Below are 17,397 nucleotides of genomic sequence, written 5' to 3'. Positions count from 1 at the left end.
CGAATGTACCTATTGATTTTACAATGGTATGTTTTTATAATATTTTTTTTAATCTGTCACTTTGAGATGAATCATCATCAAATGCCACTTTATACCAGCAAAACATCCAAATTTATCAAAAAATCTATATACCTACTCAGACTAAAAGTCAAAAGAATATTAATTAGTTGAAGACTATTTTAATATTTAACTACTTACCTATTTGTGAAATATTTCCAAGATGGGCGCTAAACAGTTGAAATAAAGATAAATTCAGATGATTTACTTATCTACATTTCAATATTAATTGATATTGCTTCAATGCTCTGTGTTTAATAGCATTCAAACAAAGAATTTCACTTGCTTCTTTATACTACAACATTACAAGTTACAACTAGTTAATTATAATTTATATTTAATTCATATATAAGAGTATGGGATTCTAAAAATTAAAATATTAATTTCCTAATTAGGGAATAATGAATAAGGTATAAAAATGTAGATACTAGTACTGGCCATAACCACTTACAAGTTACCTACTTTAGGAAATATATTCATACAACAATTAGGTATAGGTACCTATTTAATATTTATTAAATTTACAGTTTGTTGTTCATCTTATTCAACCTCAATGTACATTTAAAAGAAAAATATAGTTTATTATTAATTATCACTCAAATAGTCATATAAAATTTAAATATGCATTAAATGGTTAATGGGAGTGGGGAATTCACAGTATAAATTGTTAGTCATCGATTGATATTTATTAGTTCCATATTACAGTAAACAAATCTTATTATGTTGAAACTCAAGGAGAATAGGTAAAAGTTTGAAGTACCTATCAAATGAAATCCATCTTTTCATGAAATATGAAAAGTATTCGTTTATCAAATATACACAAATATTATTTATTTATGACATATTTAGTACTATACAAAATTTTATACATATTAAATTAAGTAGTGTATTAATTTAAAGATCAGTTAAGTTGTATATAGTATTATTTAATTTTCAACTATTAAATAATGTAATATTAAATTTACAAATAAAAAATGTAAATACATTTTATTTAAAAAGGGAAAAAGAAGTATGTCACAGTTATGTATAGTAGTTTATCTATATTTTTATTTATTTAAACTGGTCCATGAGTTATTACTATAGCTGTAAAATATAAGGCTATGTACCTTAAAACAAGGTACTTTTCAGTTATTACTTAAGAACCCCTGATTTTTTACAACTATGCAACTTGAATAGTTTCCTGAAACAGTTATTGATTACTCAATAATGTAATAATATTTCTACATTAATCTGAATATTTTAAATGTGTAGATTTTATTGATATTGATAAAATTTCATATTCAAATATGTTTATGTTGAATAGATTATCATGAAACTGTTTAAGTTGTATCAGTTATCGTATAAAAGACTAGATTGGACACACTGTCATATCATGCCCATCTCTCATTTATAGAAATTATTTCTTGCTCACACGGTTGTAAAAAAGTTGCACAACTAAAGACTGGTGGATTGCGTGGAAAGAAATCATATTTCAAGAGTAACAATTAATAATACTTTTAAATTCAACTTGATATTTCACAAATTCATATTGTTCCTCAAATATAGGAATATATGCCTATAAAATAAACAATATTCAAATTTTTTTTGTAGAATCAACAAATTTCTGGCGTTTTTTTTAGGGTTAATATTTCTGATAACTGATAAGTAGGGTTTGAATTTTAAGGCAACATAATCAATAAAAAAAGTATTTAAAATGTAAAAAAAGGCATTTAATTTATATAAAAAACAATTTAAAAATATTCTACAAAAATAAATTCAGTAACTAGTTGGTATTAAAAAAAAATCACCTTAGAATTTAATTTAATTTTCGGCATAGTTAAAAACAAAAAATAGAATAAAATATACACGTGGAAAAATTATTAGAAGACAATTATGGTCGACGAATGCGAACTAACAAACAGTCTTAAATCTATGTATTATGGACATATTTAAATCTTTAAATAGCTAGTACGGTACTTTTATGGTCATATAAAATACTCGAAAAGACAGTAACAGATAGATCATTATAGAAACAACATTGACAATGCACAGTCTTCATAAGCTCTTATCAATTTGTACCAATAATATGTAATCTGTGTATACAATTATTAAATCAACTGAAAATTAAACATAAAAAAGGCAAAAATAAAATACATTCATTGTCTTAGAAATTAATTGAAACACATTTTTGTATAAAAAATTTTCCATTATGATTATTAAAAGAAAGGCTTTTTGCCTTCAAATCCAAACACCCTACTGATAAGTAATTCATCATAACATTATAATAAGCATTGCTACAGACAAATGTGTCTTACTTTTAACTTATTTAATAAAATTTTTAATTTAATATATTTAAGTATAAGTCACTAAATCACACTTATGTTTATATTATTATAAATATTACAATGATTAATTTCTTAAATTTAATTTAATCTTTATTTATGTTATTTTAAATACTCTTAATTTAGTGTATTTAAATTTTTTATATTTTGAATATTTGTTCCACTTCATAGTTGTTCAACGTGAACAGAATGCAACCATAGTATTATGCTATTTTAACCATTTCACTCATTACATCATTCAAACATTGGCCTTACAATAAAAATTAAATACAATTTTTTATAGTTAGATTGTAGATATTAGATAGTATATTAAACAAACATACAATCATTATTATTCAATTCTAACTTTTAAGAATTGATTATTCAATAAAATAATATGATACTCTAATTCTACTTTTGAATAATGTAAACTAAATAAAAATTACAACATTTTTAAATATTATATTATATATTGTATTTATTTGACAACTGAAGAGATTGTTGATTATTCCCATGAAATTATTTCGTTCATAAGTTAGAAAAAAACAATACTTATGAATTAAATAAATCATTCTAGTTAAAAAATAAAAACATTGGAAAATATTAATGTAAGTAAAGTATAATTTGTGAGATAAAAGATTATATTTTATAGTAAAAATTGTTTATAGAATAATTTATTGTACAATAATATATTTTATCACAATATTTCAATGTCTAACATGTATAACAATTGACTAAAAAGATATAACAAAAAATTTTTTATATATTTTACAATAATAAAGTAAAAATACGTTTTAAGCATAGGTATTGGAATTTTTCTTGTAAATATAAAATTTGAGACGTTTTATTGGCATAATTATACATAAAACAAATATTATAATTTCATGAAAATTAACTACAATTGAGAGCAAGTGATCCACAAAAGAAAGCAGTCATGAAATAAATAACAGCCTGAAAAAAATATCATATTAGTCAATTTTAAAATTTCTAGTTGAAAATTAAATAGGTTTTACTATTTTTTTTTATGAATATTCTTAATTGACATTTTAAATTATTTCTATTTAGGTTTTGAAATAATTTTAATTAAAAACAAAAATTTATTAAAGCAATTTCAAAAATAAGGGGAAAATGTGATAATTGTATTTTGGAATATTATGAATTTACTATAAATACTATTTTTCAAGTGGTTTACATTTTTAAACTTCAGATTCTTTAAAACTCCATAAAAAAAATTAATTTTATAGATCTGGAATACAATACACAAAAAAAAAAAATTGATTAACATTTTAATATTGGTAAAAATATAATAAGGAAAAAACTCAAGTTGATAGAAAATATAGCAGATTTAAATGATTGTTTTTCAACAATATTTGGAATTAAAATTATTTTATTAAGGAAACAGGATATTGACAAGAACATATCTAAAAACACAAAACATCAGGTTTTTTACCAATTCTAAAATGTTGTATATATAATTTCAATATCATATAAAAAAGTATTAACTATTTTTTTTAAAACGCATTATTGTTAAGTTGTTGAATGTAACCACATAATATAAATATTTTACTTACAAGTCCTATAGCTATAAATAAAACATATATTTTGACATTTTTCCAGAATAATGAACGACGTAGTGTACGACTTTGAACTCTGAAATTCATGGATTGTGAACACAAGTTTTCAGTTTTATTAACCAATAATTCAAGTTTTTCACCGCGAAGAGCTACACTGTCTGAAAATAGGATTATTAAATAGTAATAAAATGATAGCTTATAATAATTATATATTTACCAATATTTCGAACCATTATGTCTTTTAATTCATCTAGTTCTCCATGTACTTTTGATAATGTATCAAATTCATTAGGACTAGAAAATCGTTTCTATGAAAAAAAATTATCGTTACTATCTTTGAAAATAAATATTTTATATAGATGAATGCTTGAAGTGGTTTACCATTTCAGAAGCAAGTATTGGAGCAAACTCAGAATTCATGGAATATGCAATAGCATTGGATGCTCGTTGACCATATGTAGCTTGAAATCTTCGTTTTATTTCATTTAAGAAAAAAAATGCTTTAGATCTTTGGAATTCCTATAAACACATAAGAATTATAAAATATTAGTTAGGTTGATCATAAAACATTATATAATTCATAAATTCACTTACATCATCTGTGATACACATATAAACTATTTGATCTTCACAAATGTAGTGATACAAGTATCGGTCATGTAGTAAACTTTGTTTTTTGTTTTCTGGTCCAATTTGGATTAAGACTCCTTCAAGAATTTCTGCGAAATTCCCCTGATAGTTGGCATGCTTGGCTAGTACAACCATACCTCTGGCTACTACACTGTAGAAGAGCGGCATTGTTTATCAATTATTTTATGAACTGCCTGAAATAAATAGTTTTAACTTGATTAACCTGATAAATGTATCATATGTTATGAAATTTATAATCATTTATTCAAATTAATTGATTCTTGATTAAGAATTTATCGATTTAATTGTAAAAGAAATTAATCAGTGTTTTAAACTATTCTAAAATCACCGATATAACCAATTAATTGTTATAATATACATAATATGTCAATTTTTTTTTAAATTTTACTTGATTGAAAATAAATATAATGTATGATTATTTATTATCTATTATTGTTGTTATTATTATATACGATTAAGTATTAACCATATGAATTTAATATTGATAATAAAAATGAATATTTAAATTTAGTATCATAAAGAATTAAGTTACATCATTATATCTATTACCTATAGTTTGTTTGAATAATTAATAACGTTTGATAAATTAAATCAAGGATTAATTCATTTAGGCAGTTAGTGTTATAATTATAAGCTTAGAAATAAGTTATTTGATTAAAAACACAACTTATTACATTATGTCATTTTATTCTGTATTCTATTTAAATATATTTAAATACAAAATTAAGATCATCACAAGAATTATATATATATTATATACATCATGAAGATATTAAACTTACTATTCTATAACCAGACAATTGATCTATATAATATTTTATACATTTTTTTAATCCAATTTTATGCACTCAACAATATCAATCATAAATGTAAAAATAAAAATAACAATATAAGCTGAGATTAGTTTCTTGTAACTAGATTTCTTTGACATTTGTTGGAAAGTAATTTCATAAAATGTTTTCTTTTAATCTATCTATCTATACATGTATATAAAAATGGATTTCTGTCTGTCTGTCCTTTATGCATTCTTAAACCGCTGGACTGATTGCGACAAAATTTGGTACAGATATAAATATAAGACCTATGGGCAGAAGATAGATTAAGTTAAAAAGCGATAGGCCCAACTATGGGAGGTGCAAGACATTTTGATACTTACGATGGGAATTTTAGTTTATAGATGGTTGCTTATTTTTTTTATTATTCTAATTATTTATTATTATATAACATATTAACTGAACCTGTGAACTTCTTAACCCGTTAAAAATTCTATCTCTTATGTATCTCAAACTGTGTTAAATTTGTTTCCTGTGATTATGCTAGCAGTACATTTTTATACACATAGATAGATAATGGTTAAAATATATTAAGTAATAATCTTACAACGATATTCAATTTAGTTTAACATTATGTAATTTTATTTGTTTTATCGAGAAAAGCCTAATCATTGAAGTATTTAATTGAATAATATTTATTGATACTAATAATTTTATAATTTGGGCCTATTAATTTTGAATTTAGCTTCTCTTCTGTCTATAGGTTTAATATATATCTCTGTACCAAATTTTTTAGCAATTGGTCCAGCGATTGGAATGGGAATGCATTAAGGACAAATAGACAGAAATCCATTTATATACAGGGTGTCCCGCGAGCATATATCCATTGGGATATCTCATGAAATAATGGATATTAAAATGTTTGAAATGAGATTCACAGGGATAAGAACTACAATTATTTTATTTTTTTATTTTTTTAAATTTTTTAATTTAATTATTTCCAAAAAAATTTTAAATAAGGTACATCAGCGGTTCCCAACCTTTTTAGTTTTGCGGACCACTAATTTTGTAAAAAAATATTTGAGGTCCACCCATAGCATACCTATATATACGTTTTCATAAAACTATAATATATATTATATACATGTATATATAGTTATTAGGAATAAAAAAATTAAGAAAATTAAAAAAAAAAAATTTATTAGAAAAAAACTTAATTATATTATAAATATACATATATAATATATAATATTATACCTATGGCTCGCGGCCCAGTGCCGTGCTGATTGGGGCCCACATGGGCCAAAGGGCATGGAGAGGTTGTGATGGAATGCGTGATTGAAAACGTAATAAGGTACTTTAGTCATTTGTCTTAGAGTTTTGGATAGGTTCAATTGATGTTGGTAGGCTTTGCTTACCCCGGAGCTATATACTATAGACCCGTATTGGTTTAAGTAGAATTTTGTACAAAAGGAGATTGTTATTCAGATGAATATGTTTAGAGGTCAGTAGGTGTCGCAGCTGGCGGCTACAATCATTGAGCATTAAACGTTTGGAGCATATATGAGGAGCCCATGTGAGCCGGTGTTTAGGGTTAGTCTAAGATATTTGACGTTTTGAGAGTACGGTAGAGGTTGACTATTAAGGAATAGTTGTGGACAGTCTCTGGGGCGGAGTGTGAAAATAGAATGAAGCGATTTCGCTTGGTTTAATTTCAGGGCCCCATTTTGTGTATAGCAGGCCAAGATGGGTTTGCATAATAAAGGCAGCTATGTATGGGTCAATGTGGCATGCAAGCAGTGCTTTATCATCCGTAAAGTTGGCCACCATTGTGTTTAGAGTAGTAGACTTGTCCGCGGTATAGATTTTAAAAAGGAGTAGTGCAATAACTGCACCTTGCGGGACACAGGTTTCAATTTAGAAATATTTGAAAAAGTTGTTACTGAGTGCACAGAGAAGTGGCGATCACTAAGATATGATTTTATAAGTAGATTAAATTATGAGGAGAAAATCGCTTTGATTTTGTGGAGGAGCCCTTGGTGCCAAACTTGATCAAATGCCTGTTCAACGTCTAAAAACACTCCTGTGCATATGAGCTTTTCTTCAAGAGAAAAAGAGATCTTATCTACAAGACGGTGGATCTGATGTATTGTGGAATGATTGTGCCTAAATCAGAATTGAGTATTGGGAAGGTTTATTTCCATAGGCGTGCAAAGTTTCAAGTCGGGGGCAGCGAATATTTTTACCGGCCCATACATGGGTATTAAACTAACATTTTTAAGCTCAAAATCAAAATTAACCTCTGACCATTAAATAAAAATATTTTAAACGATAATCATTGGTTAATCATAGATTGTTTTTGCTCAACACCAGTTACCATATCAAAATTAAAAATACATCAAATATCAATAACACATTATTCTTTATCATTATAATACAGTTATATTATTAATTTATTATGTTATGTTATTATTATATAGTCCGGCCCATACAAATATATTCAAACCATCCAGGGGCAGCAAGAGCACACCTTGCTGCCCCTGTCCGTACGCCTATGTTTATTTCTATGATTGGTAGAAGATGTTTAAGGATCAGTTTTTTGAAAATTTTTGAGAAATAGGGCAATAAGTCGATTGGTCCGAACGATTGGGGAATTTCTGTGGGTTTGCCTGACTTATGGATTATTATCATGGAATATTTCTAGAGTACAGAAAAGTAGGTGAGCCTTATCATAGAATTGTATATAAAAGTGAGGAACATTTTTTTTTTTGGGGATATGAACTGCAATTTGATTAAATCATAACCGGGAGATTTATGTTTTTAAGATTAATTAATTAGATATGCAATTTCATGAGGAGATAATATATGCTTGAGTTGCATTGTCATAGGCAAAGGAAATTCAAGATATATGTTTATTTATCAACTTTGGTGGGGCTGAGTAATGAGTAGTGTGGTTTAAAAGTTGATGAGAGGTGTTCACAGAAGCATAATTATTAATTATTTCTTTTACATTTTTGTAAATGGTTAAAAATAATAATAAGTATAGTTTTTTCTTAGCACAGCTTGATAGATTTATATACCTAGGTTTGTTTTATATTCTGAATTCATTTTTTTAGATATACTCATATATAAAGTCCATTTAAAAAAAAATTGATTGAGATTTTAAATGCATCTTTTCAGGTTATTTACTACGTTAAACTCACAGTCATAATTATAATAACTAATCTAAATTAAATTATCTATTTTTGCTGCCTGGTGCTTGCGTACTATGGTGCATATGCCTTCATGCCTTCTTGTATTTTTACAATATTGTCAAAATTACTAACTAAATATGTAAATAAATCTATGGAAATAATACATGATATTTTAATTCAATATAAATTCTTAAATAAATTTAACAAATTCTAATATTTTAAGTAGGGTATGTGCTCATGTTTTACATAGCACGAGCCGCTACAACCATGTTGCATGAAAAATTGATTAAATCAATGGTTCAATAATGGCCCACTAAATCATGTTTAAGCTAGTTTTTAAGGGACCATTATATTGATTTGTTAAATATTTAGTGATGTTCATGCAATCTGGCATTAATGAATGAATAGGTTATTAGGTATCTAATTAGTTTCCAAATACAATTTAACAACAATTATATTTTACATAAGAACCAATCATATAAAGGAAGCATAAAAATATATTAATTTTTACTTTAATTTATTTTCATTCTTATGAGATAAAAATTTCCTTTTTTTAGCAACATATACAAATTGAAAATATTCACAGAACTAAATATTTCAGTCTCAAATGTGCAACTAAAGAAATGAAAATTGTTTTTGTGAAGTTGTACTAATTTTAATTATTAAACCTATTTATGAACCTTCCTAGTACTCAGAAATACCAATAAAAATATTGATCAACTATCAAAAAACTACTTAATCAAGTTGTAACATGATTAGTCTTGAGTGATTGTTTAAGTAAGGATACAGCAAGTAAGAATATAATATAATAGTGTCCTAGTGATGATTGCATTACATAAAATTGTTATGATTAACAATAAGGAAAAAATAACATTATACAAATATGAAGGCACTAGTTAGTATCTATGATGCACACTACTTAGATACTTACTGCGTAATTAAAAGTTTTCAGACATCAGCATTCATTGTTCATTGTTCGAAAATCTAAAGTATCAAAAGCTCAATGGGCAAATGTGTAGTACCACTTGATTATGTGCACGGGTAGTAATTGACACTTGTCTTCGATCGAGCGATTGGTGCATATATACCTATCACTTTTGGTTTTGGGGTTTCTTTCCGCTAGTTGCTTGGGTGGGAAACTGGGAAGCCAGACGACGACAGTTGTGTGAAACACCAGACACGAAACTGTTCGCTAACAGAAATGAGAAAATGATATGTGTGACGCAACCGTGTGCAAGGACAACACACGATATTAATATTATATTATTATTCGAAATGTTATTGTTTTTCGATGATGGTGCGCATACGACTTAAATAACGGACACACAACTTGTAACAAACTTACAACTATAATAATATGATCGATGTCGCCATTAAAAAAACGACAATGCCATAATGGTCTATCGGTAAAAAATTATTAATTTAAAGTTGTTTTTGTCGATGCGTAGCCTGCTGACCGCCGAGTGTTCGCGTTATCTCTGCCGCCGCTGATTATCTGAATTCTGAATTGACTATTCGAGTATGGCACCGTCCAAGCTACGTGATCTGAAGACCATGAAAAATAGACAAAGAAAAACAGGGAAAAAATTGATATCTCGGAGATCGACCACTTGTACCGTCACGTGACGCACATTTACGTCGACTATTTTGAATTTACTCGCTCCCCAAAAAATCAATTTCGTGCCGACATCCAGCGTTTTATTGCGTGCCTATTGATTTTTTGAGTGTTTTGGGCTCAAAAAAAAAAAAAATCTATAAGGAAAATGAAAAACAGAAGAACTTTGTCGTGGACGATAGGAGTAAGTTGTTGTTGGGCAAATGACGCCATCACAAAGGGCATGACAAAATATTTATAGTAAAAGACTACTGATAACAACTTAATGCTCTAGTGCAGCTGAATACTGATAACGAGTTCATAGACATCAGACATCACATATTCACATCGTGCGGTTGTTTCATTGTTTGGGTTAGAGAACTTATTTGTCGCTTTTCAATTAAAACGCTAGAAATCAATTCACAAACACACTTCTCTAATTGTATTTTTATGTTTACGACATTTGGTTCGAACGCGTAAAACTTATTTGTTTTTTTACCTCGTTAATGGTGCATTTATGTATTTCCTGTGACACTCAATAATGTGCCGACACTCCAGTGACGTTTTATACTTAGGCTGTGGTTAATGTTAGTTGTGTTTCAAGGTACGAACAATCTATGACCATGTTTTCTTGGATTCGCAACAGGAGGCAATTGACCAGACTTGGTTAGTATATTAATAAGTTTTTGTTGCTTTTATATCTGCTAATTATATTCAATTTACACTAACACTGATAATACTAACTAATTGCTGAAAAACTAATTAATGAGTATTAATACTTGCTTAGTTAGCATAACATTTCTTCTTTTATGTTATACACAGGAAATTCAGTAAAAAATTTCCACAATTTTCTAGTATTCACATTTGTAAGATCATTCAATTTTATTTCTTATTTTGAGAAATAGGGCGTTTTCACTTTCACATATTTTAGAAAGCCACTTTACAAATCTCATTGATCAATTTTTCATAATGTTTTAGCTTATTTTTTAAAATGATTCATCTAAATGTAGTAGGTATTATATTTGAATCCAAAACTATTTCAGCTTAATTTGAAATATGTAGGATCAGTTAGTTTTTTGTGTTGGTCGAAGTATTGAATGCTGACTGAAAGACACATTAATTTGTTTAAATAATACTGGCTTTTGCTGATACCACTTACTTATTTTTTTTTATCGTTTATCAGCACTCATTTAATTTTAAGACTTCATTATTCAATTAAAAACATTTTTCTTGTTTACCATCTTTACTTGGTAACAATTGAAACACATTTTACAATGTTTAGCTCTGAGTTTAGCTTAGAATTAAGTCTTTCTAGTTGTCTTTTGTTTTATTAATTTTCCTTAAGAAAAAACTTATAATTAAATTTCATTTTGTAATAAAATAATATCAGACGTAGGTAAATGGCAATAGCGATACTAAATACTTCTATACTACTATTAACTTCAATATAATAGATTTAACTCTAAATCATATTAAGAAGATGTAACACTGTCATTTTTTTTCTTCATTTTATAAGTGCATAACCTAATCTAACCAAATATTCACTTGGAAAATCACAAGTAGCTTCGATTGTTTAAAAATTATAATTAATCAACCAATTATTAAACATAATCGTTAGAACATTACCTATGTTTGTGTGTAGATTTTTTATGATAGTTTAAATTTTAGCAAGTTTTACGTGTATAATATGAGGGCGTACCCAAAAGAAACCAAACTATTTTTGTACAAATTATTTATTTATTTTTTTTACAAAAAAACATTTAATTACCTTCAAAGTACTCTCCGTTGGAGTTAATGCACTTGTCCAATCTTTTATTCCAATTTTCAAAGCATTTTTTAAACTCATCTTTTGTGATGCCTGCCAACTCCTCTGTTTTTTGCTGGAGTCTTCCATTGGCTCGATTGTTGCTTGGTTTCAGGATCATATCCATAGCACCATGATTCGTCACCTGTAATGACCTTGGAAAAGAAATTTGGGTCATTTTGGAATTCTTCTTTCAAAGAAGAGCATGAATCCACGCGGCTTTGGTTTTGCTGCTCAGTCAGCAGTCGAGGAACAAATTTTGCAGCCACCCGTCTCATCCCCAAACCTTCTCTTAAAATTCTCTGTACTAAACTCCATGTCACACTAGATCTCTCCGCTACTTCTTCAATGGTTGCCGTCGATCTTCCAGGATCATTTTTTACATTTTTGTCGGTTTGCGACGTCGAAGGACGAGCGAGCTTGATATTCTATCGACATTTCACCACTTTTGTAACGGGAAAACCACTCAAATACTTGAGTTATCCTTAAAGCATCACTTTGTAAGCTGTTTTCAACATCTCAAGGGTTTCTGTGCCTATTTTCCCGATCAGGAAACAAAACTTGACTGCCGTGCGCTGTTCACGCTAATCAGCCATTACAAAAATGACGAGTACACAAAATAACTTTGAAAAAAAATCACATCAACGTAACACAGCCTTCTACGATAACGGCCATTGGCATACTCAATGTTGAGAAGTATGTCTATACGCCCTTACTGACAAAAACACGGTACTACTAATACTCTGTCCCGCACAACATCAGTTCGGTTTCTTTTGGGTACGCCCTCGTATAGGATATATTAAAAATGCTCTTAATTCAATTAAAACTAAATTATCGTAAAAACCTATACACAAACACAGATAATGTTCTTACCATCAAGTTCGATAATAGGTCATTTCAATTCAATTTTTAATTTCACAAAGTTAAACCGGATTTTCTGAGCGTAAATTTGCCATGTTATACATTTGTAATACAGAGACAACAAATGTCAATGTTATGTACTCTTAACTGTCTCATATAGGTACCATGTATAATTCACATATACTTATGTTGTTCAATTTTAGTGTTGTTTCATTTCTTATACCAAATTTAAAAGTAAAGAACATATTTTTAGGAATTTTTATCAAACCTATCTAACCTTCTCATGGTGAAATTGTATTAAGAAGACGTGATACCCGCATGTGTTGTCTCTGTCTTACAAGTGCATAACATAACAAATTTTACGCTCAGTAGATCACTTTAGCTCCGTCAGTCTAAAATTTAGAGTTAATATACCTCTTATAAAAGTTCAAGGTTACATTATTATCTAGAACTTCTCCTTGAGCTTCTCACAGGCTTTTTATTATATTTTAGTTTTAAAGCGAGTTGTGTGTATTTTTTAAACTGTAAATTGTTTATATATCTTAAAATAGTCATAACTCGCTTTAAAATTAAAATATAATAAAAAGTCTATGAGAAGCCCTAGATAATAATAGTACCTTTAATTTGTATGAGAGGTAAATTCACAACACATGTGGGTATCACATCCTCTTATTATGATTGGTAATTAATATTGATAATATACCTATTTTTTTTTAAGTACAATTTTTTTTGTAAACATTTTATTAAATTTGATTTATCAATCTGAAAGTCAGTTTAAGAAAAATTCATTATTTTTTTTATTTTTTGAACTACCTACAATATTCGATTGTCCTAAATTATTATTTTTTTAATCATATGATAATCTGCGATTACAAAAAGGTAGAAATCACTACTTCAGAACAGCATAAAAGTTAAATTATTATATCTCCTTTTAAAAAATGTCGTTTACACACTAGTGGTAATTGGTAAGCACTAAGTTTAAACACCACAAGTAATCGCTAAAATGTTCTAGATATGAATTAAATAGTACCTACACGGCTACACATTGAAATTTTTTATTTATAAAAATTTAAATATATTTCTGTTTGTTGACTTAATAGGTAGGTAGGTTGGTATTCTTGTTGTATGCCATATGTAGTCTAAACATGTTACTAAACATTATAATATATTATACTATATGAGGCTTACTACATGTTTTTTTATTTAATTGAAATATCGGTATATTTCTGTTTTATCAGACACCTTTTTTATCAATTTTTTTTTTGTTTTTAACATATTATGCAGTTAAGCATGCTCAAAACAATAATGAAGTCTAGTTTTGAAGTCATAGCTATTTGATGTCAGAGACCTGCCCAAAGTGATTTTACATAACAAATCATGGGACATTTTCAATTGTAGTCCGAACGAATGCAGCTAGTGAGTGATCACCGTTGAGTGTATATGAAAATACTATAAATTTAAATTAGTTATAACTTTAAAACTAAGTCCAACCGTAAAATTTTGACTTCACCATTGTTTTAAGCATACATTAACAAAATAAAAAAAAGGATGTCTAGTAAAACAGAATACATCCTAATTATCAATAAATACATTTATGCAAAAAAAAAAATATACATATTTATTCAATATTATCAAGTAAAATATATAATTTAATAATACATAAATGTAATATTAATTTCACTCAGTTATTTAATTATCTAGTTCTAAATACAGTAATTTATTTTTTTACATTATCGACATTACATACTTATGTATAAAATATTTATTTTGTATTGGTATATTATTTGATTTTTCTTATCAAACATTCAAATTAGTCGTCTATTATTCATCATTTCGCTAAATATGAGTGTCAATTTGAAAAAGTTTATTTTCCTTTATAAACATATAGTAATATTTTTGGAGCAATTTACCCTAACTGAATAATTATATTGACATTTTTTGCCAAAAATTAACATAATTAATAACCTAATGATAATTGCGCTGTAAACCGTTTCTACCAAGAATACCAGTAGGTATTCTCAGAACTGATTTCATTTATATACCTTACCAGAATATTTTCTTGATATAAAATCAACATTAAGTTTTACTGTCATATAATTACTCATCTTGAATGAACTTGAATACTTCAAGCTAATCAGATCAATTTTTCATAATATTTATGCAAAATGTAATTGGTTGAAAAAAAAACCTCATTTATTAATAATACAATCAAATAAAATAAAAATAATTTCAATTTGAAAATATTTCTTCAACATCAAGTAGAACTTAGTATTTTTTTAAATTGTTTCTTATGACTGTCTACAGGTATGCTATTGGCTGGCAATAGCTTTAAATTTAATTATGGGTGCACTTATAAATTTTGTTTATTGGGTTGTGGTACAATTTTAATTTTATTTTATTAGTAGTTTTTTCTAGAAGCCGTATAAAAGTTGTATTTAGAAGTTATTAGTAAATTTAGTTTTTATTAGTACATTTTCAGGTTAATTATTAATTTTATATATATTTCTTGCGGTGTACGTCCATCACACAATGTTTACTGAATCGTTCTTTGCTTATTGTTGATTGTTTACTGACAGATTTCTCTGTAAAACTCATTGTTTGAGGTAAAAATAATAAAGTCAATACGGTCAAATCAAAATTACATTGTGACAATCAATAGTTGATTATAAATGATTTCAGTTCATTTTAATAATTGAATTATGATACCAAATATAATTTATAATGTATAAATATTTGATTTAAATCTTCTATTACACTTATAAAAGTAAGATTTATTAAATAAATTTCACTTTAATTATAAATTTATTTTTTGAAGTTTTCTTATGTAAGAATAATTTAATATACTAATATGTACTTTATTACACATTTATTTAGTATGATTGGGTAACTTTAAAACTGATATTGATATCACATTTAAAGGTTTATTTCTATTTTTAAAACTTCAAAATTATATTATTAAAATCACTACCTTCATGCATTCATGTTATATTTCTATCATTCAAAGTTGTATATCTACTAACAGTTATACTAACTTATATGTCTATTAAGAATTTGAATTGATTCTGAACAACATTTTAATTTAAATTTAGTACGAATAATTAAGATCAGCTTTAATAATGTCCTGTTTATAATTTCTGATAATTTACTGAAAAGCCCGTATTAAGATAAATTTATTTGTCACAAAGTTATTACTTTATTAAAATATATGGATCTTTAATACAGATGTAGTAATATATAAAGTGGACATAATAAATTTAAAAAATAATCTATCTATATATCTATGTATCTATATATACGATATACTAGGACCTTTTCTGCAATCACCAGACATATTCGTGTTTCTCTAGGAGACAGGACTGGACAAACTTATTAAATCATTTAAAAAAAATAAAACACAACATTATTATTATTCTCACATAATTTAAGCATTTATTGTTATTGTTATTAAACTTTTCCTTTTTTATTATGTAACACCTTTCAAAAAAAAAATTTATTTTATCCCCATGGCCAAGTTGCCGAGGGTTATTTCTTTAATAAAAAATAAAAAAAAAAAATATGAAGAAATGTATTATTGGAATATTTCTTTTGTTCATTAAAATTTGTTATGGTTATGGATATAAAACTTCTGTATTTAATGAGTTATTTCAGTTGTTTCATACATTAGTGTATTTATGCTGATTTATAATTTTGATAAGGGCGATTTACATATAGAAAGCATTTTATGATGAATATGTTTATTTTTCAATCATAACTCTATGTGTTTACTTTCATTGATAAGGTTTTTTTAAATTTAGAACTTGTAAAATTTGTGATTATAGGGTTGAGTTTTTGTTAACAAATCTTGTCAGGGGTATATAGTGTAAAAAGTGTCTAAGTTTCTATTACCTCTTATTAATTTATATTTAAGCATTTAACATACTTGAGATTGGACTTGTGAAAAAGACTATACATGTTGAGATTAATTTATTATTATTTTTTCTAGTATTTAATTGATAGTACCTATCTCGATACTGATATTGTCACTTTTATTTTTGTTCACACTTCTTTTAGATTCTGAGGAGAGTAATGAATGTATTGTTGTTACAGTGATGTGATTTTTTTTCGCGTATCATTTGTCATCAATTAAATCTCCAATTTTGAGGGGGATTTTAGTAGTAAATTTTGAAAAGTCTAGAGAAAAAATTTCTCCATACTTATCTTAATATTAAAATAAAATAATTTTACGCCAGACCAGTTTTTGGAAAATTTTATATTTTTTTTTTGTTACTAATAACTAATAAGTAATAATGAATTGCTGTAGACTTAAAATTTTCACTTAAAAATAATTATAATTGAATTTTCTAGTCTTGAAATAATTTTAAAAATATTTCGGCTCTTCTTGTGCTATTTAAGGAGATTTTAAAATCTGGATAGTCCTCTTTTTGAGCTTCAATTGCTTCAAGTAAAACATCTTGTGGTAGCCGTAGCTTTAGTTTGCGGTTTTTGGTTCTTTTCCCAATGTTGAAGTGAAGGGCACCTTTTATTGTTTTTAATTTTTAATGAAATTTCTTAAATTTTTCATTAATCCATGTGGTTAGGTATGGTATTCC

General features: G+C 26.8%; 2 protein-coding genes across 5 annotated transcripts in view; one reads left to right on the top strand and one right to left on the bottom strand.

Annotated features, from left to right (window-relative positions):
* Nucleotides 1-1,744: 1,744 nt before the first annotated feature.
* On the bottom strand, nucleotides 1,745-10,324 carry Vamp7 (Vesicle-associated membrane protein 7). The gene is made up of 6 exons (XM_015516620.2): nucleotides 9,481-10,324; nucleotides 4,526-4,755; nucleotides 4,313-4,450; nucleotides 4,149-4,239; nucleotides 3,929-4,089; nucleotides 1,745-3,308 (listed from the first exon to the last, which is right to left on the bottom strand). The coding sequence occupies exons 2-6, from the start codon at nucleotides 4,727-4,729 to the stop codon at nucleotides 3,249-3,251; spliced, it is 654 nt and encodes a 217-aa protein (XP_015372106.1). The 5' UTR covers nucleotides 4,730-4,755; nucleotides 9,481-10,324; the 3' UTR covers nucleotides 1,745-3,248.
* Nucleotides 10,325-10,453: 129 nt separating this feature from the next.
* LOC107167525 (ATPase phospholipid transporting 8A1) overlaps nucleotides 10,454-17,397 on the top strand; it is a 37,735-nt gene continuing 30,791 nt past the window's right edge. For 3 of the 4 annotated variants that reach the window (XM_015516618.2, XM_015516616.2, XM_015516615.2), the window contains exon 1: nucleotides 10,454-10,809. Coding sequence is in view for 1 of the 4 variants with exons in the window: in XM_015516619.2 (XP_015372105.2) it covers nucleotides 10,761-10,809 (49 nt within the window). In the remaining 3 variants the exon portion in view is untranslated. The remainder of the gene's footprint in view (nucleotides 10,810-17,397) is intronic. The other variant, XM_015516619.2, reaches the window with a different exon arrangement.

Source organism: Diuraphis noxia, unplaced genomic scaffold (assembly GCF_037042655.1).
Source record: "Diuraphis noxia isolate RWA-SAM2 unplaced genomic scaffold, SU_Dnox_SAM2 contig0001, whole genome shotgun sequence".
NCBI lineage: Eukaryota > Metazoa > Arthropoda > Insecta > Hemiptera > Aphididae > Diuraphis > Diuraphis noxia.
Note: the sequence above shows the minus strand (reverse complement) of the source record. Positions and strands in the feature narration are given on the sequence as shown.

Bases quoted from the DNA above. Each gene is read 5' to 3' on its own strand.
- Vamp7 (XM_015516620.2), bottom strand. From the start codon at position 4,729: ATGCCGCTCTTCTACAGTGTAGTAGCCAGAGGTATGGTTGTACTAGCC. The intron at 4,090-4,148 runs GTAAATATATAA...TCCTATTTTCAG, and splicing joins CATAATGGTTCGAAATATTG to ACAGTGTAGCTCTTCGCGGT. The intron at 3,309-3,928 runs GTAAGTAAAATA...TATTTTTTTCAG, and splicing joins TATTTATAGCTATAGGACTT to GCTGTTATTTATTTCATGAC.